The 23,615-nt window shown below is 37.8% G+C and overlaps 1 protein-coding gene across 2 annotated transcripts in view; it reads left to right on the top strand.

The window, feature by feature from the left end:
• Nucleotides 1-23,615, top strand: part of SLC25A12 (solute carrier family 25 member 12) — a 50,198-nt gene that overhangs the window by 20,964 nt on the left and 5,619 nt on the right. For both annotated transcript variants that reach the window (XM_065637299.1, XM_065637298.1), the window contains exons 6-14: nt 1,836-1,982; nt 3,027-3,165; nt 4,524-4,617; nt 5,213-5,297; nt 10,521-10,605; nt 11,069-11,227; nt 14,513-14,565; nt 14,761-14,841; nt 23,124-23,264. In XM_065637299.1, coding sequence (XP_065493371.1) covers nt 1,836-1,982; nt 3,027-3,165; nt 4,524-4,617; nt 5,213-5,297; nt 10,521-10,605; nt 11,069-11,227; nt 14,513-14,565; nt 14,761-14,841; nt 23,124-23,264 — 984 coding nt within the window. The remainder of the gene's footprint in view (nt 1-1,835; nt 1,983-3,026; nt 3,166-4,523; nt 4,618-5,212; nt 5,298-10,520; nt 10,606-11,068; nt 11,228-14,512; nt 14,566-14,760; nt 14,842-23,123; nt 23,265-23,615) is intronic.

Raw genomic sequence — 23,615 nt, forward strand, 5'->3', positions numbered from 1 at the left:
CATTGCCCAGGATAAAAATAGATCATGGAATCATAGAGTAGTTTTGGTTGGAAGGGACCTTCAAAGGTCATCTAGTCCAACTCCCTGCACTGAGCAGGGACATCTTCAACCAGATCAGGTTGCTCAGAGCCCCATCCACCCTGGCCTTGAATGTCTCCAGGGATGGGGCATCCACCACCTCTCCGGGCAACCTGTGCCAGTGTTTCACCACCCTCATAATAAAAAAAAAAATTCCTTTGTTGAATCTCTCCTCTTTCAGCTTAAAACCATTACCCCTTGTCCTATTGCAACAGGCCATACTAAAAATTCTGTCCCCATCTTTCTTATAAGCCCTCTTTAAGTACCCAAAGGCCGCAATAAGGTCTCCCTGGAGCCTTCTCCAGGCTGAACAACCCCAACTCTCTCAGCTTGTCCTCACAGCAGACCTGTTCCAGCCCTCTGATAATTTCTGTGGCTTCCTCTGGACCCTCTACAACAGGTCCATGTCTTTCCTGTACTGAGCTGTGTCTAGGTCTAGAGCAGATTCTAGAAAAACATGGCTAGATGGGATCTGAAGTCTCTGTTGTAAACTGAGGTACTGGAGTTTGGCACAGGCTTTCAAGGCTGCGGTATAACTCGATGTCACTTCATAGGAATAAACTGTGTCCTGCATTTGATACTATGTATTTTAAGTGCTTCCAGGCACAAATTGAGGACACTACTGCAGAAAAAAACCCCAAAACATCAGATGGCTATTGAGAAGAATATTTTTGCTGGGAATCCAGAGCAAAGTGATAAATACCTGGTTTTATGTTTATTGTTCCAGGATACTGTCATGTAAGATGCAGTAGCCACTTACTGTCATCATACAATAAAAGCGCTTAGTAGGGAAGGGTAGTATGGCCTGCAGTAATTTCAACATGTACACAAGTTGGATATTGTTATCCTTCCTTTTAGATTGGGTTGTTTTTCTTATTTGGTCTAACAGCATGCGGTGGGGTTTGGGACTTGGTTCAAAGCAGGCTTGTTGCACCCTAATCTAGAAAACCTTGATCTTGAGGTTGTAAGAGTTGAGAAATTACTATAAAGGTGATATAAGCTAGATAGCTTGCCCTCTTATTGTCTGTCAGAACGTGGTTATTATTTTAGTTGCTTCTAGAGGTCTGAATGACAGCTGAATGTGCTTTATTGTTTGCTTGAATAGAAGGAAACAACTTTTTCTGGACGTAGAATTTACAACCATCATTATTATCTTGAGGTTAGGTTACTGCAGTGTGCTTTGTATGAAGGTTTTTACAGGTTGTATAGGAGTTCTAAATTGCCTGAAATGAGTGACCATTTCTGACATTATGGGAGGTAGCTGTTGGGGGCAATCTAAATCTATATTATGTAATTTTCACTGTCCTCCTGTTTATTTTCGAGTACTTTTCAATGAGTTAGTTTATAATAGCCCAGTCATATTTTCTCTTGGATGTGTAAGAGATCAGCTCACTTTGAGTCTTTAAGATCACTATCAGAACTTTCTCCAGCAGTTAAGTATTTAATAAAGGAATAGATAGCAGACAGGACATGGGTATGTGAAAGTTTATTCCTCAAATCATTTAGTGAAAGTGCATATTTCCTTATGGTTCAGTTGAGGCATTTCTTTGACAGAGGAAGGACTTTGTGGATACAATCAGTATGCAGAATTCTTGTTTTAGTTGAGCTGGCTTTTAAGTTTAAACTGCAGTTGTGCTGTGATCTACATGCACAGACATATTGAGGCACGCTGTAAGAATCAGAAATTAGGGAGAGTTTTGTGAACAACGAGTTACAGAATTTGCTTCTAATCTGCTATTTCTAAACATGAATTCTAGGAGCTGCAGTCAGAACATGCAAGACAAGCCTTTTCATTGAAGGACAAAAATAAAAGTGGTATGATAACTGGCCTGGACTTCAATGACATCATGGTTACCCTTCGCTCACATATGCTAACTCCATTTGTGGAAGAAAATCTAGTTTCAGTAAGTGTAAAGAAAAGTGCCTTGAATTCAGAATCTAATAGCTGTAATGTTTTAAGATATCACTGCTTCTCTTCCACTCTGTCTTCTCCTACCTGTTTACCCTTGCCTTTGTGCTGGAGATTATCACCTTCATAACAGAGTGGGCAGGTGAAACATGGCAGCATTCCTTGGCTGCACTAGTTGAATAGTTTGGCAATCTGGTTTACGTGCTTGAAGTGCCGTTGGAAACACTTTGAGGTAGTCTACTGTGCTTTCCACTAAAGCAGGCCAAACAGTACTTGGCACAGAAAGCACATTCAGTTAGGAGAAAAGCATCTCATTTTTGTATTTGAATATATGACAGATCTCAAAAAATGGAGACTGCTTACAGTTTTGTTCTTTTATATACTCTTCTTTTTCAGATCAGAATTTGGAAAATCAGAATGTAGATTCTAGAGGTACAATGGTTATGGCTCTGATAGTCTGGCAAGATCTATAGGTAAAGTAATGGCGTAAAAATTATAAACTAAAAGTATATAGTATAAAAAAGTATATAAGAAATAGTTATATAAAACATACAGTAATAACTTTTATCTTACTATTTTACCTATAAATCTTGCCTTGCCTGGCTAATAAGGCATACCATCTTCCATGAAATTTATAGTATCTACTAACTTCAGACTTTGAAATAAATGGTCACTGCTCTATGTGATGCAAGAAATCAGTTAATGCCTTTATCTAAAGTAGCATTTACATGCACATCTCTATTAGAGAGTATTAGAAAAATAGTCGGTGGCACATTTGGTGCGTTTATTAGATAAATCGAATAGTAGTCTACTTATATGGTTATTTCCTGATTGTTTCCTAATGTTCAATTTCTACCAAAAAATAGTATCCTGTCTAATAATTATCCTCTCGTGTTTCTATTAAAAATCTTTAAATTACAGGATTATAAAGATATCTTTAATTCTTTCTTTATTTGTCCAAAGGGGTGTTTCTGTAAATTGTAATAAGATGTTGTAAAAGAGCTTAAGGCACTTAACTACATTCATTTAATTTTTAAAGGTAGCTGGTGGAACTGTTTCACATCAGGTCAGCTTCTCCTATTTCAATGCATTTAATGCCCTTTTGGATAACATGGATCTTGTTAGGAAGATATACAGTAATATAGCAGGTGCAAGAAAAGATGTTGAAGTCACAAAAGGTAAAGTATATTTACTACATTTTGTTAATTTTTTAGTTCTGTCCAATTTGTAATCTTGTGTTGCATATGGGTTAAGGCAAGTCAGTAGTTGCAAGAGTATACGAGGTTAGGGCTACTGTGAAAGTATTTAAAGGGTGATTTTCATCCTCACAGGTTAGTAATGATTTTCAGCTACCTCATTAAGCAGAAGAATTTGGATTCTGGCAGGAGCTGTGTTGGTGTTATTAGTTTTAATGGGGAGCTGCAAGTTTTTTTGAGGATTTTACCACTTCTTGAAAGGAATGCATGGTTGCTTAGAGATAGAAAGTTCCTAGGGAAGGTGGTAGAATGGGTTAAGTTTGAAAATGCGTAATCAGTAATCTCCATGTTGTTTTTACTCTAGTTACTTAATCCATGAATAAATCTTTTTTAGAAAAATGGTAATAATTTATAACTTCTCAGTGCTTACTTGCCTGAGTGGTTTTATATATAGTTTATGTCTATTAGGACACAGCTAATCCCTGTGCATATGAAAGGTTGCCATATTTCAGTTTTCCTGCAGGCATGGGTGGATTGCTTTTGTAGTAATTTTATGACAGCTTTATCACCTATTTTATTACCTGTATGGGTGGGACCAGCCAAGCCTAAGCTTATGTGTGGTAAAAAGCATGCCAAATCCCTTTTTAAAAAAAAATTTCCTTCTTTGTTTGGCTTATGTTCATATGCTCTGCATACCTTTGTCCCTAAATGAAAGTGTAAAATACCTGTCCTCCCCCTCCAAATTATGCTAACAGATTGCTTTAGCAATATTTTTTGATGCAGATGTATAAATTTGTCTTGCTTGGATTTGTGTTGTGAAAAAAAGCTACTGTGTTTTCGCTGCTAAGGCTTGTTTACTGTAGCTTGGCAGTTGTGCCATGAGCACATCGTGTAGTTTGTCTCAATGAATACCTAAGCTTCAGGTCATTCAGAACTGTAATAGCAGAGAAAGAAATCTGAACATGATGGCAATAGATGAGTCCGTTTCCCTTAAAGCTGTCAATAATGGAGCATTATTCTGTTCTGTTTTGCAGAACTTCAGAAACAAAAATCAGAAATTGTGGGTGTGGTTTTATTAAGTTTACTAATCTGAGGGTTTATGTTGACTTTAATGAATTCTTACTGTAAATAAGAGTTGTGGAGTCAGACTTGCTCTGTGTTGCAAAGGCCAGTTTCAAGATAGTTGTTCTCCTAATGATATCTTTTCCCTTTGCATCATGGATTTTGTGTCTTCGTGACAGATTTTCATTTTTATAATATTAAAGTTATTTGTGAGCATTTAAAGAGGAAATTTGACAAGTAACACAATTGCTTTATTTCTCTTTCCCTTTTAAATCCAGAGGAATTTACCCACTCTGCAATCCGATTTGGACAAGTGACACCACTGGAAATAGATATTCTCTACCAACTTGCAGATTTATACAGTGTTACTGGGTAACATAATAATTAATTTTATCATTTTACAATCATTATTTTGCTGCTTTCTGTGTGAAAAATACTAAATTTCACCTTAATTTTTAAGAGTTTTGTGTTCCATTGTATTTCATGACAGTAATTTATTCAATGTAAACTGTCTTTTGTGCATGCACAGGTTTTGTAAGTGAATTGTGTGTATCGAGCACAATTATTGATTGTCATATTATATTTATAAAATAGCAAAACGCATTACAGTAGTCGCAAAAGGCCACAATACAATGGTATTATTAACTTTAGGTATTGATGGTGTTTTGCATGGGTCTTTAACACATGTGAAATTGTAAGTAGGAACACTAGTAATAAAGATTCTGCTGCTGAATAATCCAAGCCCCCTTTATCCCCTCTTGCAAGCTACGAGAAGAGAATGCCCTTCGAACTCCGAGCATTCTTTGTGGCAGCGTAGCAGATTTCTTAGATGCGTGTTCAAATATAACAGATGATTTTTTTTAACTCAGGATGTATTCTGTTGGGTGTGGCCAGGAATACTGTATTGAATATGTTTGATTTTTTTTTTAATCTAACAGTAATTTGCTTTTCTGTGCCTTGCGTAAAGGCGCTTAACTTTGGCAGATATCGAGAGAATAGCCCCGCTGGCTGAAGGTGCTTTACCTTACCACTTGGCAGAACTCCAGAGGCAGGTAGGGAGAAGAAGAATGAAATTGTGGAAGTTAAGTGAATTTTTACATGTACTTGCATATGAAAAATAAGAATAGTACACTTAAAACAGATTCCTAACAAGTGAAGCATGCTGTATGTATTGTTATAAGGGTAGAAGCGAGGCAGACTGTTGAGTGTGTGTCTAAACAAGATATTAAATGTCATATTGAAGGATGGCCTGGTTTTAGATATGAGCATGTATAGATACTTGGATGCCTTCCTGGGAATACATTTGTTTACTCTTGAAAAGGCCTTTCACCTCACTAAGTAATCTAACTCTGTAATCATAAAAATATTTTTAGACAGTAAAAAATAATAGTATTAAATGCAAGTGTGTTCTTTTTCAGAAAACTGGATGAAATTATTTGCTTAACTATTTAACTAAAACGATCATGGACTTTTACTGTACTTGTTGGCTATCTGACCTAGACAGTAGAAGGGGAATTCAAATTTATTTGGACTGATGAAAAGGGTACACTTAGAAGATGAAAAATATTGGAGTAGAATGTTAATCCTTTGTTTCACCAGACCTTTACATTCATGTTTGTGAGCTTTACTTTTATCATAGTTTCTTTATTATACATATACATGTACAGTTCAGCATAAGAGCCCCAGACTGTGCAGCAGGATTTTGAATATGAATTGTTTCTTGCTTGGATTTTTTTTTTTTTTCAACTGTAAAAACTGAAGATTTAGGACCAAACATTATGCAAGTGTTTAGCTTATGTTTAGAGTTTCCACCACCGTTACTGGGTACCATACTGCATGCTTTCAGGGGTATAGCTTTCATGCTTATGTTAAAAATAAATCTAGATTTTGGAGGCTTATATTCACTATATTTTTGGTTCAACATATAATCCAAAAAGTTTTCTTTTGCAAGCAGGTCTGTGTACTGCTAGTTAAGTTGTGAATTATTTTTTACCTTAACCTTCACCTAAGGTTGCATCTGAAATACTGCTGATATTGAAACTCACAACATAATGGAGCACCTGCTGTGCTGCTAATAGAAATGTTCTATTCTATTCCATTATATTCCAGATATATTCTAGGGAAATTCTTTTTCTGGAGCATTTTGGAGATGACTGCTCTCACGAGAGTAACTCAGGGAGAATTAACTGTTTCTAATGTGAATATAATAATGCGGTCAAGAAAATCCTTGAAACAGTTACACAGCTGATTTAGAAAGCAAGACACATGAATTACACGGTTGCATAATGATACAATACATAGGCTGGTTGCACATTGGTGTTTGTTATGCAAAACAAAAAAATAGGATCTGATCTTAAAAGTTTCTGATGTTCAATATTTTCTTTATTTTTATGGTTAGAACTTCTTGAGAATTTGCAGTTCCACATGGAGCTGTACATTCTTGAGTAAGCTGTACATGAAAATACAACAGTGTTCATCTGAACCAGTGCATTTTGCTCCAAGTATGTCCCCACATCCCCTTTCCCTCTACAAAGGGAAGTAGGATATCTAATTCTTAAGATCTTGTATGAACCGTAGTTCTGACTAAATACATCTTTGTGTATGCAGTAGGTAAATATAGTTTTTCATCCTGAAGGTTCTCTTTTTCTTACAATGGCTAAACAATTCCAATTCTCTCTCTTTCAGTCTGTGTTAAGAGCTTATGAGGTGCCTATCAGGACATGGGCAGGCTGATTCCCAAGTGGGCAAAGCCTGGCTGGGGCTGGTTCCGCTCCCAGCTGCCCACACCTCACGTGGAATGCAGGCAGCTGAGTTCAGGAATCAGCTACTGAACGGCCACATCTTGCAGCTCAGCATTGATGGCAATCTGACGCTGGTGATGAGTTGTGTTAGAACGCTGCTCCTGAATTGCAGTGATTCAGCAACTGATTCCAAGGTAGCTCAGCTGTCTGGGCTGTGTGGCAGGAGGACATGCAGCTGTCAGCAATACCTTTGTCAGCCATCCCAGGCTATGCTGGCTCCCATAAAGTGAATTTCAGGTTCTCTACCTGGTGATGCCCGTGACAGATAGAACTGCTGCAGGGTGGTCTGAGATAAAGCAGCAGCACAGTGACAAAACCCCCTGTGTCTTGTTCACTGTGTGAATGTCCTGTATTTGCCAGTGGCTGAGGGGTCCCAGGAGTCTGTGTGAAAACGAAAGCTTGCATTTATAAAGCCTTCTGTGTTTCAGCTCACTTTTTATGTATGTTGCAACGAGGTTGCTTTAAGCAGTTATATCCAATACGGAATCTAGTGTATGTATCAGTGAAAGGAAAATCTTGAATTAGTTCAACTGCTGTGGTTGAAAAATTGTCCTATACAGAGTATAGCAAGTCTCCCATGTGTGGGACTTTGAGCGTATTTTGGTTACTGTTACTACAGGTGGATTTGATCATTCGGTTCTCTTAGAAACAAACTGGTGTGAAATGCAGTGTCTGGTCTGTTCTCAATGTTACCACTCTGTTGTCCTCAGGTGATTAGACATACCTGAGCCAATGGAATAAGTGTCCAAAACCTACTTAGTTATCACAGTCATCCTATGGGTTCTTGACAGGAATGATGGAATGGATTGATGCAGAAATGTGTATACAGTGTTTATCCAGACTAGTGAGAAATATTTTTGATGAAGTTTTGTAATTACATTCGTAACTGCCAACTTTGGTTTTCATCAGTGTCTTCATGGCACTCACCTTTCTGAGTAGGCAAAATACTAACTTGCTTTATTTGATGCTTCAGAATTATATTTGTAGCTTGGTGCCGCTATAAAATGAGTTCACTGATAGAAGCTTAACTGATCAGTAGAACAGAATATACTATTTTCACACTCTTGGACTAATACATTATATTTTCATCCTATTCTACATTCCGTGCTAAGAGAAGACAACAGAAAGGAAAGTAATTTCATTTTCTTTGATTTATATGGAACAATCTTTTACTTGACCTCATTCTAAGTGAACCTTATAATTCTTTGTTTAACTGTATTGGCAAAATGAAAGATAGCCCTTAGTGGAAGAGAGAATATCATCCCACTGAGGTCCAGCTGTCCCTGGAAAATGAAAACAAGTGTGTAGTCACATTTATCTGATTTAAAAAATTCCTTCTTAGAGGAAAATCTACATTTTTACGTAAACTCACTGTGTAGATTTGGTGAAAATGGAAATTAGCCTGCTTTCAACCATGTTTACTTTATTGTCAATTTTTCCATTGTGCAAGATTTTCTTAAAGCCTAGCAGCTGAATATCCTATGGGCATGACAGCTACAGTAATTTTCTGTTTATAAATATTCATGATTTGAAAGCTATAGCATTAATTACTTTCATTTACATATCCATCTGAACACACAAGTAAACTGCAAACTTTGTGAACGCTTATTTAATAATATACAAGTGACATTTCCTTCAGAAAGAATTTGATTTTTAACATCCAGTGACGTATTCATTAAGATTAATGTCTGAATGTAATGGCTGGATTTTGATGAGAACTGTGTGGAGCTTAGGAGGAAAAGAATAACCTTAAAACAGATAAAGGAAGCAGGTGTGCTAAACCATTAACAGGAGAATTTTTTTGTGGAATGAAGAACCAGTCCTGCTTCTAAGCCTTTTTGGGGTATTAGTACATGTGTCTTCTATTTACGTGAAAAAAAAGAAATATCTCTGGAAATATCTCTGTATTTTAGAATTTATTTTTGTGGTTTGGGTGGTGGTTTTGTTTTTTAGATAGGAAAATTTAGCATTTTGAAAATAGTGAGCATATTCTTCAGATTTATTGCTTCTACCTGCTTGTAAAGGCAATACATTTCATCTATGCTTTTTTTATGCCCGTCCACATGTGCAGCTTATAATTGCGGTCCTACCTAGAATTTTTCCGTTCTTCTCTGTTAAGCTATATTGTGGAAGTAAACGGTGGTAGCTATATCTTTTTCTTCTGTGGAAAAAATGTATAAAATATAATTTGTGGTTTTTTACAGGTAATGATCCCATCTTAATCTTCTAAGCTTGTGTCCTACATAGTCTACATAGAGTGTAACATTATAAAATAAGAGCAGGTTTTTGTGTACCCAGTGTAGTACCAGTCCAAACAGAGTAGTTTACATTGGGGTACCTGCTGTGTTTTCTGTGGATATTCCACTTTCCAGATCTTCAATAAGCTGAATGTAACTTGGCTGAGTAGCCTTGGTGAGTTATCTGTGAGATGTGCATGCAGTGGTTTTTGTGGAGAACTCCCCACATGCATCGGAACAAAGCCCCCGTAGCGGTGGTCTGAGGTCTGTGCCCATCCAGCTGTGCTGTTGGGAGCACATCTGCTAATGCTACAGGGAACTTCTAAGAAAAACGGGTTTGTGTTTGAGAGATGGGCCTTAGTATCCGCTTTAATGCGGAATTCAACAGTTAATATCTTGGCCACTTATATAACCCAGACAAGTTATGGTGCATAATAGAAATTATTCTCTAATCCCCTTATTTATGTTCAGAAGAAAATTTGGCCCATCTTGCATACTTCATAGTGGAAGTTTGTGAACACTTACATCTTGTTTCAGTTACTTTGTTTCTAATAACCATGTAATAATATGATTATGAGTCTCTCCAAATATTTTCTGTGCAGACTTGTGTTTATTTAGAACACTGCCACATTTATAGTAGTGTATGTGATTGAAGTGAGTGAGGTCATAGTTGCGTCTGTAAATTATCAACTGCCTGAAAATGTCTTGTGGAGAATACTGTGGGGAATAATTGACTTTTTGCTTGTTTTGAAATAATGAAATGTCATGTTTATGCTATATATTAATGTATATGGAATCTTAAAATATATTCTGTGCTGATGGATGCTGTATGTGAGATACTGAATTCCTTTTGAATTATTGAATTTTAATTGAGCCAAAAGGGAGTTCCATGCCTTACAAATTCAAAGGCAACAGAGTGGAAAGTAGGAAAGTTGATATTAGTTTCTGTCTGCCTTTTCGTGACCATAGTTTTTTTCAGTTATACCAGGAATATGAAAGGAAGAATATTTTCTGAAAGGAATATTTGAAAAATGTGCTTTGTTCATTAGGCATAATGGAAGTTACATAGTATTTTTTTTTCCTCCTTAACATGAAGCCACAAAGCTACCAATTTTTATCAGATTCTTTCTGTAATGTTATAAAAGCCAATTCACAGCCATCTTTGTTCTCCCATGCAGATTTTCACACTTCTTCTTCTTCTTTTTTTTTTTTCCTTGTTTTTTTTTTCTTCACCAAGCAATCTTATGGAAAGTTAGGCAGACCTATCTGGCTCCAGGTAGCTGAATCTGCTTACAGGTTCACTTTGGGCTCAATTGCTGGAGGTGAGTAATATTTCTGGTTTCTGTTTTCAAGCTTGGGTTAGTTTAACACTGTCTTGCCAGACTACTTGATCTCATTGAAGTTGCATTTCTTGGTTATACACATAAAAAATTGGAGGGTGGAACCATTTTTGGCTGTGTCGTTCCTTTTCTTCCCTTATCGCTTCTGCTCTAGTGTCCCTCCACAGTCCTCTGAAACTCTACTCCAGTAACCAATTTCCTTACTGGTAATTCAGATTGTTTTCCTTTGTTCTACACACCTTGTTTTATGTAATAGTGTAATCCATTCTCCTTGAGACTTTTTTCTAGACATTCAGTATTGTCTTTCCTTAACTGCAGCCCATCAGAGATCTTACCAACTTATATACTCTTTGTGTAAATAAATGTTGTAGAAAATCATAATAATAATTATATGCTACACTAACAATGATGTTGCAGAAATAATACTCAAAATGCTTTCTTACAGCTGTTGGTGCTACTGCAGTATATCCCATAGACCTGGTGAAAACTCGTATGCAGAATCAGCGCTCCACTGGTTCAGTCGTAGGAGAGTTGATGTATAAAAACAGCTTTGACTGCTTTAAAAAGGTTTTGCGTTTTGAAGGCTTTTTTGGTCTTTACAGAGGTAAGCAAATAAAAAATGTATCAAGTCAGCGATTTTCTGCCCTTTTTTAATACCTCAACAGCTAGTTTCTTATGGGAAAACAAGGGAACTTTATATCATGTACAATTTTGCGTCTGTTTCATAGAGCTCAATATTTATCTTCCCTTGAGCACTGTTCATCATATAGAATTGCTGGGAAAAACTGGGTATTTTTTGTTGTTACTGATTTGCTCCTTGCTGCTTAGGCTGTTCGAAGTCCTAATTTCTGGGGTGTGAGTGTGTGGACATGATTGTTATCTCACAAATTGAGGACTCTAACTTTTGGCTGGGGGCTAATATCAGGAGCAGATTAGCATCTGAGGTATAAAGATTCATTTTACTGCAAATATTTTTTGTTAAAAGATGAAAGACAGTAATTTTGAAATATACCTGTTAAACTGGATGCCAGATCTTATGCCTTATACTTTTGTAGGTAGTGGGACTTGTTTTATGATTTTATCCTGTGAGCAAGAACTTGCATCCTGCTGTTATATTATGTTGCTCTGTTTTACTTTAAAAGAGCAACAGTGGAACTCCTGAAAGTTGTAATTTAAAAAAAGAAAAAAAAACTCCTCTAAAATACAGGTTAAGAATTTAACTTTTTATCAGTTTCATCAGTTAGACTGAAAGCCATCTTATATCTTGTTTTAGCTTAAGAGAAGATTCTGAAAGGGTTTTTATCACATCAATAATGTGACTTACGTAGAGAGTATATGCTAGCCAGTCCTCTGAAATTGATATTTAGTTGAATTCTCTAATTGTTATTTCACATAACTTAATGGAGTGCACAAGTTTTATAAGGATCAGTAAGGTATTTATTAATTGGCACACATTTTTTTTTTAGTCGGAGCAAAGTCTCTCACTTCTGTGATGGCCACAGCCTGTTTTCTGCTTTGCAAAGTGTTCTGTCCCTGAGGACACTGGACAGTGCCTTTTAAGGACAGTATCTGGGAAGGTTTTGCATGTGAAAGTCTGTGGATTCTGGCTAAAGAGTGTTTTGTCATCTTGCAGTATTTTGCTATGCAAGTGAGTAGAGAAAGGAATACATAAGTGAAAATGTTAATGCAATAGCTGTAATCACCGTAAATTACGTCTTTCTGGTAAATTGTTTTCTTTTTGTTGCTGAATCTTTCACAAAAGCAAATACTCCTTGAGTTACATTTATGAGACTGTTTCTACAGTGCTGTTGTACAGTACTGTTTTCTTTCTCTTCTCTCCCCCGCCCATGGTTTTGCACAGCAGCTTCTAAAACTGATCATTGGTTATTTTTATTTTTGTTTTCTAACCTTTCTCAAACACTTTGAAATCAAGGATGGTTCCATCGATGAGTTAAAAGCAATGCCTTCCACTTCAGAAAAAAATGTGCTTGTTTGAAAGAATGCCAGTTTATTAATCTTTTTAATAGTCTGTTTAATAATTGTCTTTAAGATTGTTTAGCATAAAAAGTTAATGTAGTTGTTTTGAAAATGGTACAGTTAATGGTCAGCATGTTCCTAAGTTCTTGGACTCAGAGTTAGGTGATCTGTGGAAATACATTAAACTGAACAACAGAAACGTGTAGGAGTGGCCCGTGGGTCTGTTTCTGGGTTCTTACCTTCCTGAGTTGGATTGTCCCAATTGTACTGTAATATAACGGTACAATGTAGTCATGTACCGCAGTTTAAAAAATAGAACTGAATGCCTACTGGAAAGATCATATTTTTAAATGAAAACTTAGTGATTTTTGGTCAAGAAAATTATGACACTTTTGAATCCTGGCATCCAACTTCAGAAGTGATGAAGTACCTTCTCAGGGCCCTCACCAGCCGGCGTGTGGTCCCAGGGTCTCTGGCACAGCCAGTGTCTGTGCCCAGTGGGTTCAGCCGCACAGAGTGGAGTGGGGGGATCGGCTTGTGGTGTTTTGTCTGGTAGTTTGTTTAAAGTGTAGGCACTGCAGAGCTGCATTTTCTTTTCATGGTAGATCAGAGATTCAGGCTGGGAGGGCAGCATTCCTTTTTGTTATTGCCAACCTTTCTTTGTATTTAATAACTACCTTTCCTCAGCATAGCAAGTCTATAAATCACACAGAAGGTAATATGTTGGAAGGAAACACTATACTGCATATATTAACTGCTGCTCTTTCTATTTAGGTGCGTTTGCTCTGAGCTCCCTTTTAAGGAAGTAGTATAGGAATTCTGCAGGCTGAGTACTTTTGAGATTTTTGAACATTTTTTATGAATTTTTAGCTATTATTCTTTTCACTTAATGCATAGTGGAAAGCTGCATCGATACAGTTTTCTTGCTGTTATCTGATACTTGATATAATTGCTGTGGGATTTTTTGTCAGTTCACTGGCAAACCCTTTGGGCAAACTGATATTCCATAACCACGGAATAACTTTAGGTAGTGACCACTTCTAATAAACATAAGCCTTTTAAGTTTTATAATTTATACATATGCCAAGATGACTGTGGAGAAGATGGATTTAAAAATAACAGATGCTGTTATATTCTTGTATATTAGGAAGTTAAGACTGCCATCTGCTGATTTTTTTCTTAATCCTATTAGTCCCTAGAAGTGTATGTGCTTTTGTCAAATGGCATTTCATTTTGATAGCAGCTATTTTCCAGGAGCATGGGCCTTTTCAAAATTGGTTTCTGCCCACTAATGCTTCCTCTCAGTGAGATAAAAAATACTTAATATTATAGTAATAGGCTTTAAAGAAGTTCATGCTACCATGTTGGACTGAACAAGAGAAAATCCTTTATATCCTTAGTTGATTGCAGCCTTCAGGTTGGTGAGTCAAGTAGAAGTGAGTCGATAATTTATCATGGTCATGTGTGTATCTCACAATTACGCTCCTATTTTAAAATGTAGTTGCAAGCTTTATGGGAAAGTGATATTAAGGAGCTAAAAAAGTTGAACAAACTTATGTAGTAGATATATCCAAGATGTATGTTCAGTCTTTATGTTATATGTTCTGCTTCCAGTTAGTGTAACAGGACATTCTATGTTCAGTCTTTACCCTTTTTTTCCTTCTGTACAGCAACAGCATCAGGTGTGACTTGACAGATCTGGTCACCCTTTTCATTACCATTTTCAACAGAAATCTTAGTATAGGATTGTATTGGTATGAATATGCAGTGCTCTAGCAGCATCACATACTTAAATTCCATCCACCTCAAAGGATACCCCAAGTGCAGAAAGGCATTTCTGTAGAGCTTGTATAATATACTAGTTTCTCTATTAGGAAGATAACGTTGCCTTACGATGTCTTTGTTTCTATAGGCTTGTTACCACAGCTGATAGGTGTTGCTCCAGAAAAGGCTATTAAGCTAACTGTACGTATCTTTATTTTTTTTTTTTCCCCTGGCATCTTTTTGTTTGTTAACGTGCACAAGATTTATTTCCTAAAATGTGTGAAAGATGACCACTTACAAGCACTCTAATATATGTGGTTACAGATGCACTTGATATATGTTAATAAGGAGGAAAAATGACTTAAAATTGTGTGTAATGTATTGTATCTTTATTAGGTTAATGACTTTGTCAGAGACAAATTTACCAAGAAAGATGGTTCCATTCCACTCCCTGCAGAGGTCCTTGCTGGAGGCTGTGTAAGTATCTGTCCTGTACTCCTAGAAAAAACTGATTCTCAGTCATGTGCAGTATAGTTGGAATGACAGTTAATGGGTGTGCTTTGTAGATTTGAACAGAACTGTTGTTTTTTCTCCCTGTCACAAGAACTAAAAAAAGTACTTTTTCCTGTTTGGAAAGCTTTGCATACTTCTGAGTTGAGTTCCCTTGGGATTACATGCTTGAATAACTGCATTTGGCCCAGTTTCTAACTTTCAGTTTCAGCAGTGGTTTTATTCACAAAAGGCTAAAGAGAAGGTCCCTTTTCTCCCTTTCCATACTTTTGCTCGGGTTGGTGTTCATGGTTAGTCTCGAAAGATACAGGTACTCCATGAGAATGGATTATAGAGATCATGTTTGAGTTTTCTTCAGGGTGGGGGGGAGCTAGGACAGTTTAAAAAAATTCTTGCTGAAGATTTTAAGAAGGAAAAGAGATGCGGTCTTCAGCTTGCTATATATGGAATTTTTCTGTTCATGAAAATGTGGAAAAGCTGAATGATATAGTCTTACCTTCCGGGTAACAGGTATGGGTGAATTTTCTGGTTAAATGACTTCGTAGAAAATATAGATGCGTTACTCCAAATACCAAATAGATCCATCATCTAAATACAGTTCAAAAACAAATTATGTTTTTGTTGAGACTGGGGGCTATAATTCAGTGAATGTCTTAGCAATCTGTAAGTGGTTTGAATTGATATTGATGATAGATTTATCTTGTTTTTGCACATTGGTTAATTTCATTTGTGGGATTCCCCAGCAGTTGTTAACCCTATAAAATGTTTAAGGCTTAAGTCAGGTTTCTTTTGTAGCACAGAACACTAATAACTTCCAGTTGAGTAGGCTGACAGGCTGGTATAAAACCTCCTCAGCTTACAACAAAACCTGGGGCAGAAAGGTTGTTGACCTCTGCAAACTTTTAATTCAAAGAAGCAGCCCTGAAGGGAGGCTGCTTATAGTTCTGCCTGATTGAATTAGGCAGCCTGGTACATGCTTGAGTCTTCACCTGTCAGTGTACAAAGTTTATTTTCTGAGAAATGTGAGAAAGCAGCTGTGAGGTATAGCTAGTAAAAGACTAAGCTTTTTTTCTGGAAAGCTCAATAACACAGAAAGTACATACAGGTCATTTATAACAGAAGTGAATGTAATTCATTAGTGTTTTTCTCTGTGTTGTGCTTAAATTCATTATTAAAATCAAACATCTTTGTACTGAAATGTATAATATTAAATTCAATCTACATTAGAGCCTTTTCAACTTCCTGGTAGGAACTCCTTTTTCAAAACAACTTTATTGTCTTACTGTAGTGAATATGCAAAAATTGGGGAGAAATTTGAGTTTCAGATAAGCTTTTGGAAATGTGGATGTTTCTGTGAAGGTGAGCAAATTTACAATCTGTCCAAAACCAACCTGTCTGTTGTCTTTACTTCCTTTCTTCTAGCTGACTGTCTTAGCTGATATTCTCATCTTGTTTTTCAAGATAATACTTATCTCTCTCAGTCTGGGAGAATTTTAAACAAAGTTGACTTATGTAGCAGAGGAGTTGGCTGCAGTTTAGTAACCTCAGAGGTATTCTTTTCTTTGTAGCCTCCTCCAGATTATCAGATTTCTTACCCGTTGATGATTTTTCAGTGTCTGTACTGCTGCTTAGTTCCATTTTAGCAATTTCACTTCTTCTTAAATATCAGAATCTTTATTAGCAAGCCTATAAAGTTTATCCTAGAAGTCTGAAAGTATCAGTTGACTAAAGCAATAGCAGGTTGACGTGTTAATCTTTATTTTTCTTATCCTCAGTCGTTTTCATCCTCATTGCGACAGCTCTTTTCTATGTTGACTTGCTTGGAAATAGTATGCATCTTCGCACTTCTGGTGTTCATTGTATATTGGTTTTCTACAAAATATTATGAGACGTAACCAACAATTACATCCAAGGAAGTGCTATAAGTATGCTTAGCCCATTTCTCTGTGCAGGGGCACGCAAGACTTTCTGTTTGGGTGATGCCACCTTTCTTCATTTTTGCTTTATTGCATTCCTTCTCTCTCTGTTGGTACAAAATGATGGGTTACTCTGGGATTCTTTGGGTTTTATATATGCCAAAATTATTTTCAGCATGTGGATTTGAGTAATTTTTTTTTCTGGCTTTTCTTTATTGTTTGACACTTAAATATTTTCCTAATAGTACACTATAAATATAGGCTAAATTCAAAACATGCTTTTTACCTTGTCATAGCATTAGAAGAAACGGCATTATGCCCATATGTAGTTTTCAGAAATGTACTTATTACCATAATATCTCTGACCATCACTTGCCTGTGTTTAGTGTTGAACCTTCTCCTGATTAACGGAAATAAGGCACTTTTTCATCATTTCTGGTATGGAACTGGTAGTGGATGAGCAAGATGGGCAAGCCATATTTTCAGCCGTTTTACAGAGTTGACAGCAGAGGCCTTCCTGCCCTTTGAAGGCCCACCCTCCCGCAAGCCGTACAACAGCACATTGTGCATGCCACAGTCCGCAACCAGGAACCCAAAAAATTCTTGTGAGGAAGTGGAGGCAGCTTGGGAAAGGCTCCAGCAGAGCTGGCAAATCCTCCTCCCTGGCTGGCAACGCTGTGCCAAAGCCCACCTGTGGTGTTACAGGCTTCTGAGACCCACACATGAGGACAGGTGAAACCTTTGGCATTAAGACAGTAGTGATTCCAGAGAACCCACGTAGGCTGTTCTGTATCCTCGCCTCTGGAGTGTCTGCAAGAAGTGCTGTACCATTCACAGGCACGTGCCCCCTCCAGAAACGGTAACTCCAAGAGACTGGATCTCTTTAGCCAAAATATTATGTCTCAGGCTACAATTATTCTCAGCTCCTGTAAGGTTATGGAATAAACTCCCCTTCCCAGTAAGAGGAAATGTCTTCATTCTGGTAGCTGTTAACAAAGATGTCTGCCCATGCAGTGGCCTGTTGATAGGGGCAGCTGCCCGTCCGTTGTCTTTCCTTCCTCGCTGCAGGGCAGGGACCCCCCGCAGGCAGCCCCTGTGCTCCTGAACCCTGCCTGCCAGCCGCTGGGCAGTGTACCTGTCCCTGGGGAGCAGGGGGTCTGCGCTGTCACAGCCCAAGTGCTCCCAGCTGCTCCCAGGCTGGAGCTGCGTTTGAGAACTGCAGAGCAGCTCCGTGGGGCAGCTCAGCTCCAGCAGTCAGGTCATACCTGTCAAGGGAAGGGCTCTGATCCCTGATGGGTGAAACTGATATCCCAACCTCCTGCTTCCCGACAGTGTGCTGGTTTGTTAATCAGTAGCAGCACTATCCACACTTACGCATGTTCAGAGCAAACAATTTCTTTCCCTACTGTTACTGTAATTAATTGAATTACATTTCATTGTAATTCAGTGATTAGCCTGGATTCCTGCCTTTGGCGTTCTCAGCTACCATTAGCTTTGAGTTGCAGGGGGACTGGGTGAGGCTTGGGCAATGCTTTCCTGCATCCCGACAGTGGCCGGGGGAGCAGAGAGCTCACACCTGGTGTGGACAGTGCTGCTCAGAGGAGCTCACACATGAGGCAGGTGAGTACATCGTGCATGGCAAGGTGCTGTAGGGCAACAGTTCATCCGCAGCTGGGGAGCGATGCTGAAGCAGACATCTAGTGCGATGTAAATGATTTGTAAGCACTTTTACAGTAGACGAAGATTCTGTGATTCTAAGCTGTAATTCTGATGAGTTACACAGGGAGAAATGGATTCTTCCCATCAATGCACTGTGCACGGTGCTTGGCATTTTGAATGAGTGAATCCAGTTTCATCAGAAAGATGCTTCTGATTCGTGCTGCGGGGAAGAAGAGGGTGTGGGGTGCCAAGCAGAAAGAAGGGGTCTACGAACCCTTCTGGGAGGCGTAGGCAATGCATCTCTTGATGATTAGGAGTTGGGATGTGTGCCTCTGTGTGTGTGTTTGCACATACATACACAGAGAGGTCCAAATTTTCCACTGATTGAAAAACTTCTATATATTTGAGTGTTAAATCTAAAGTTTAGGCTAAATACTCTGGTATACTTGTAAAAATAATTTTCATACGTATTTCTACATATGCGCATACATACAAACATATATAGGCTTATCAGGCAAATGGAATGTGTCAAATATTTCTTTTTGAAAAAATAATTTAAAATGTCACTTTTTGTTTAACAAACACAAAAATTTAGAATTATAGCTGTCAGACTACTTTTCCTTCAGAATCATGAAGATACTCTACTTTTAATATACTTTAAACAGATAAAGTTAGAAGCAGAATTAAACTTTACTGCTTAATCTCGATCTCTCTTGTGGACATTTAAAGGGAGGGAAAAAATGATTGTTTAGTAAAAGAGACGGGAAGCTTATTGTAGGTGCACGAATGACAGCTTTGCCTTGAGAAAGCAGCACAAGCTCTTTTGATGTTTTTAAACCAGACTGTTTTAAGTAACATCTTATTTTAGCTGCTTGGATGGGACATAGTTGTGGTCCAGGATGTGGCGGTTTCAAAAAGGAAGGAAGGAAAGGCTCGAAATAGGCCTCTCCCCCGTTGTAGCATTTGCCTCTCGGGTGGAATTGGAAAGGGCAACAGGTCTCATGTTGCAGGGTCACTTGTGTATTTCCTTCAGCCTTTGGCATGTCATGGGGCGTTTGCTGTGGGATCTCAAACTACATCTTTTCTCTCATAACCTTTGCTGTCAGATTTAGTTCCTTTATTTGCTCCTTGTAGAGTTATTTTACATGACATTAAGGTTAAGTAGAAGCTTTTATTACTGGTATTTTTGATGTGTATGAATAACCTCCATTCAGAAACAAATTTGTCAACCTTTTTAAAAGTGTCTGTTGTAATTTATGTGTGAAGAGGGGTTTTTATAGGGGGAAAATCTAGATTTAGTGCACCTTCTCCAAAAGAAATTCAAGGACTGCAATTTATACCTCTGAGTGTATATACATGGGCATGTGTATTTAACATACATAGCTGACAGCTGAAGTAAGATACTTTGAAAAAGGATGATGATGATTGCCAGTGATTTGCACAGGAGCATGGAGATTTGTATTGCAACCCTGCACGCTGCCGGTACATTTTTATTTGGAGACCCTTTGTGCCATTCTCCTCTGCCTCCTCTTCTGGGGAGCTCTTCCTCTGCACTCCAGGCAGCACTATCCCCTGCCTCACACATGCTTCCTCACATAGAGAGGCAAATCTTAAAAAGAAAACACAGGCAAACAAAAAACAACCCTCACATTATTTTTACTCAATGAAAAAGTGAGTTTTATTGTGTTAACGTGTCCTGTATTAAAATCAATGCTTGCCTTATCTGTACTTGTGATACGTCTAAGGATCTCACTCATTCATGCAACTCCACTGAATTAAGTGCTCCTTTTCACGTGAATCAAATCACTGCTGTGCAGAAAACTTTGCTGAGCTCCAGGCATAACTGTATGAAAAGTCAGGACTTGGACAGAAGTACATGTTGCTAATGGGAGTATTTAACTGGGTATCTTGACAGTTACGGCTCTTTTTGAGAAAGCTGCCTGTTGAGAAGTTTTTCAACACTGTAAATACTCAATGTGTTAATGTGATTAAAGGGCTTTTCAAATGTTTTTCTCCTGATAATATAAGCATATGTTAGGGTTTTCCTTTTATTTTGCTCAATAATGTGATCATCAAGCCATATTTTAATATTAATATTGTTGTAATATATAATTCTGTATTAACTATATACCACTTGTAACAGTGTATATATAATTAGTCTTGCTACTAAATTGTTAAAATGTGTTTAGAGTCTTCTTTTTTCATTTCTATCTCAGGAGAGGGCTGTCGCTGATTTTGACAGAAAGGTAGGCAGTTGTGCACCTAGGAGAGGAGAATGTTAATTGCAGGAAGATTGAATTCAGGGTAGAAAATAGAAATGTTTATGAATTGGCCTATTTGTGTTTCTATGGTGGGTGTTAGGCAAATAGGAAGACTTATTTTGGCTGCTCTGCGGGATGTGCTAATTTATAACATTCAAAATAAAAAATGGAATTTCACATATGTGTGTAAACGAAGAATGCATATTTAATAGGCAGGTTGCTGGTGAATTTCTAGCTTAGTGAATTTCTAGCTTAGATTCTAAATTTGAAGTTATTTTTTGTGTATTGCATTGTCTTACGTAGTAAGAGCATTCTGCTTAATGTTTTATCTACCAAAACTATTTTTAAAAATGATGTAGGGTGATGATAAGCATTTGAAATTGGTTTTCTGTTTAATACAGTATGAACAAAAAAAATTGGTTATTCTTTAACAGAACTTGCCAGATATGAATTTTATAAATTTTCTTTAGATTGGAATTTTGCATAGCAGGACAGCCCTTTCATCTTGCATGCACAGATGTGTATGAACTGGGAAGGAAAAGGCGAGATGAGAAGTAAAGGGAGCCTGAAAATGGCTTTGGACATGAGTGGTGTCAGGTGGCTGAGTAAACACAGTGCAGTAAGTCCAAGCACAGAGAAGATGGGATCAGTTTGGGGGGGCTGGGAGTTCTAGTGATCTTCCTGATGGTTGCAATAAATGTCCACAGAAATGTAGGCTTTGATTTTCTGTCAGAGAAGCGAAGAAGTGAGGGAATAAAACAAAGATTAACAACCTGGACTGATTATTTGAGTGGGAAGTGTTGAAGACAGCAACTACTACAGTGGAGATAATTAATCAAATGCAGGGGTTGGTCTCCCACTGTTTGGGTCAAGGTGCTTTAGTAAAGCCATAACAATGATGATTTTAAATGTCGATATTGAGTGCAGTAATGAATGGGGCTTGCAATAGAAGGATGGCAGTGTGCTCAGTAAAGGTTCAGTGAAGTATCGGATGGTTGGTCAGTGAAGACTTTTGATGCTTCATGCCCCCCGTCTTGTAGGTGCTACCCAAGTGCTTGGTCATTCTCAGTGAGAGCTGCTGAGGTTTGCAATGCTCTTTTGTTTCAAGTCTAGAATAATTCAAGCTACCGACTTCTAAGGCATGCTTCAGGGCTAGTCTCAAGTTTGTTCTGCAGGCTGCTGGAGAGAGGAAGATTGTGCTATGGGCAGAAGGGATTGGTGTTCATTAGTTCTGAATCAATTAGCAGAGAACACCATGCGTGCTGTCCAGGAGGTGCTGTAGCATATATTGATTTTACTTCACACACACACCCCCCTGGCATCACAGAGAGTTTATTTCCTGGGCAATTTAGAAGTGGAAAAAAGCTTTGATTGCAGATGTTCTGCATTTTTTTCCTTCACTGAAATGTGACGGCTTGGAGGATACCATCAGGATTAAGAGGAGTTTTTAAATTATGGAAGAAATGCTTTTTAAATTTGTCTGTATTCAAGTGGTTATATGCCATAAATTTTATGGAAGTGGTTTTAATTTTTAAATGAAAAAAGGTGGCTTAGGAAGAGGGGGAGAAAGAAAGCTTAGTAAAATTTAGCTGTTTTGTGATGAACCACACACACTTCTCCAGAAGTGAATGGTAGTACCTACAGCAAACCAGGGAGAAATCTGAAACATATTTGAAGGCCTTTGGTTAAAGTGCAGAATCTGAAGCAGTTCTTGCTGGGAAGTTTGCAAGATAGTCCTTCAGCACTGCTAATGGAATATTTCCTGCATGTAAAATCTGTAATGCTCGGCTCAGAGAAATAAACGACTCCTGTTGCTGTCTAGTATCATATTGTGAAATGTTACTCTTCCTATTTAAATTTTATATTTTGTTTCCACTTAAGACAATTAAAGGCTGCTGAACAAAACTCCAAACATCTTTTCTACTAATTTAAAATTACGCCATTAAATGCAAATTTACCTTTTAGACAGCATCACCACTAGATGCAAATAACATGTCTACACATTGGTGATGAATTATTATTGAATAACTTAAGGTCTTGTTTATATGTGTTTGATGCTCTAGTAGCACAAGTCTAATGATTAGTTTAGTATTTCATGTAATACCTGATAGACTTTTAAACACAGCCACAACTTCTAGAAAGTGATGTCAAGGAGAAAAGCAGAGTCAGACAGAATTAATCCACCTCTGTGGACTATGAAGATATAAATGTGAAAATTTATTTTGTGCAAACCCATGATTTCTGATTTGGGGCCTTTAAGTTCCAGACAGGTGCTTTATTAAAAGATGTCTCCTGTATTTTTCCATGAGAGCATCAGCCAGTGCAGTGAGAAGTGAAGACACCCAGCACCTTCCAAAAGCCAACATGTCACCACATGCTCTAATAATGCCGTTTACTTTCTTTTGGTTTACAGGCAGGAGCTTCCCAGGTCATCTTCACTAATCCTCTGGAGATTGTAAAGATTCGGTTGCAGGTAGCAGGAGAAATTACTACAGGACCCAGAGTCAGCGCCCTCTCTGTTATGAAAGATTTAGGCCTTCTTGGTCTTTATAAGGTATGTAGTTCTGCTTTGAATGGCTTCATCGTTTTACGTTTTATGCTAAACTTTTACACCGTTGAACCAAAGACTGTTAAAAACAAAGACATCTTTTGAATTTAAAACCAATCTCTTCCTGCAGGGCAACTCCACAGTGGAAAACTGAAGAAAACCCACTTCTATATAAATGGCAGTGGGATACAAAAAATACTCCCCCATTCTGTCCTTTGGGCTTTTATGCCAAGCCGCAGGGAGTCCTGTATTGCAGACCTGCTGGCTTCTGGCACCGATCGTTTCTTTTGGTGGGGTTTGTGAAAAGTTTCTTTTGCTTTCCCTGTGTGTTTTTCTTACATTTATTTTGAATCTCTG

This window comes from Caloenas nicobarica, chromosome 6 (genome assembly GCF_036013445.1).
Source record: "Caloenas nicobarica isolate bCalNic1 chromosome 6, bCalNic1.hap1, whole genome shotgun sequence".
In the NCBI taxonomy this organism is placed as follows: domain Eukaryota; kingdom Metazoa; phylum Chordata; class Aves; order Columbiformes; family Columbidae; genus Caloenas; species Caloenas nicobarica.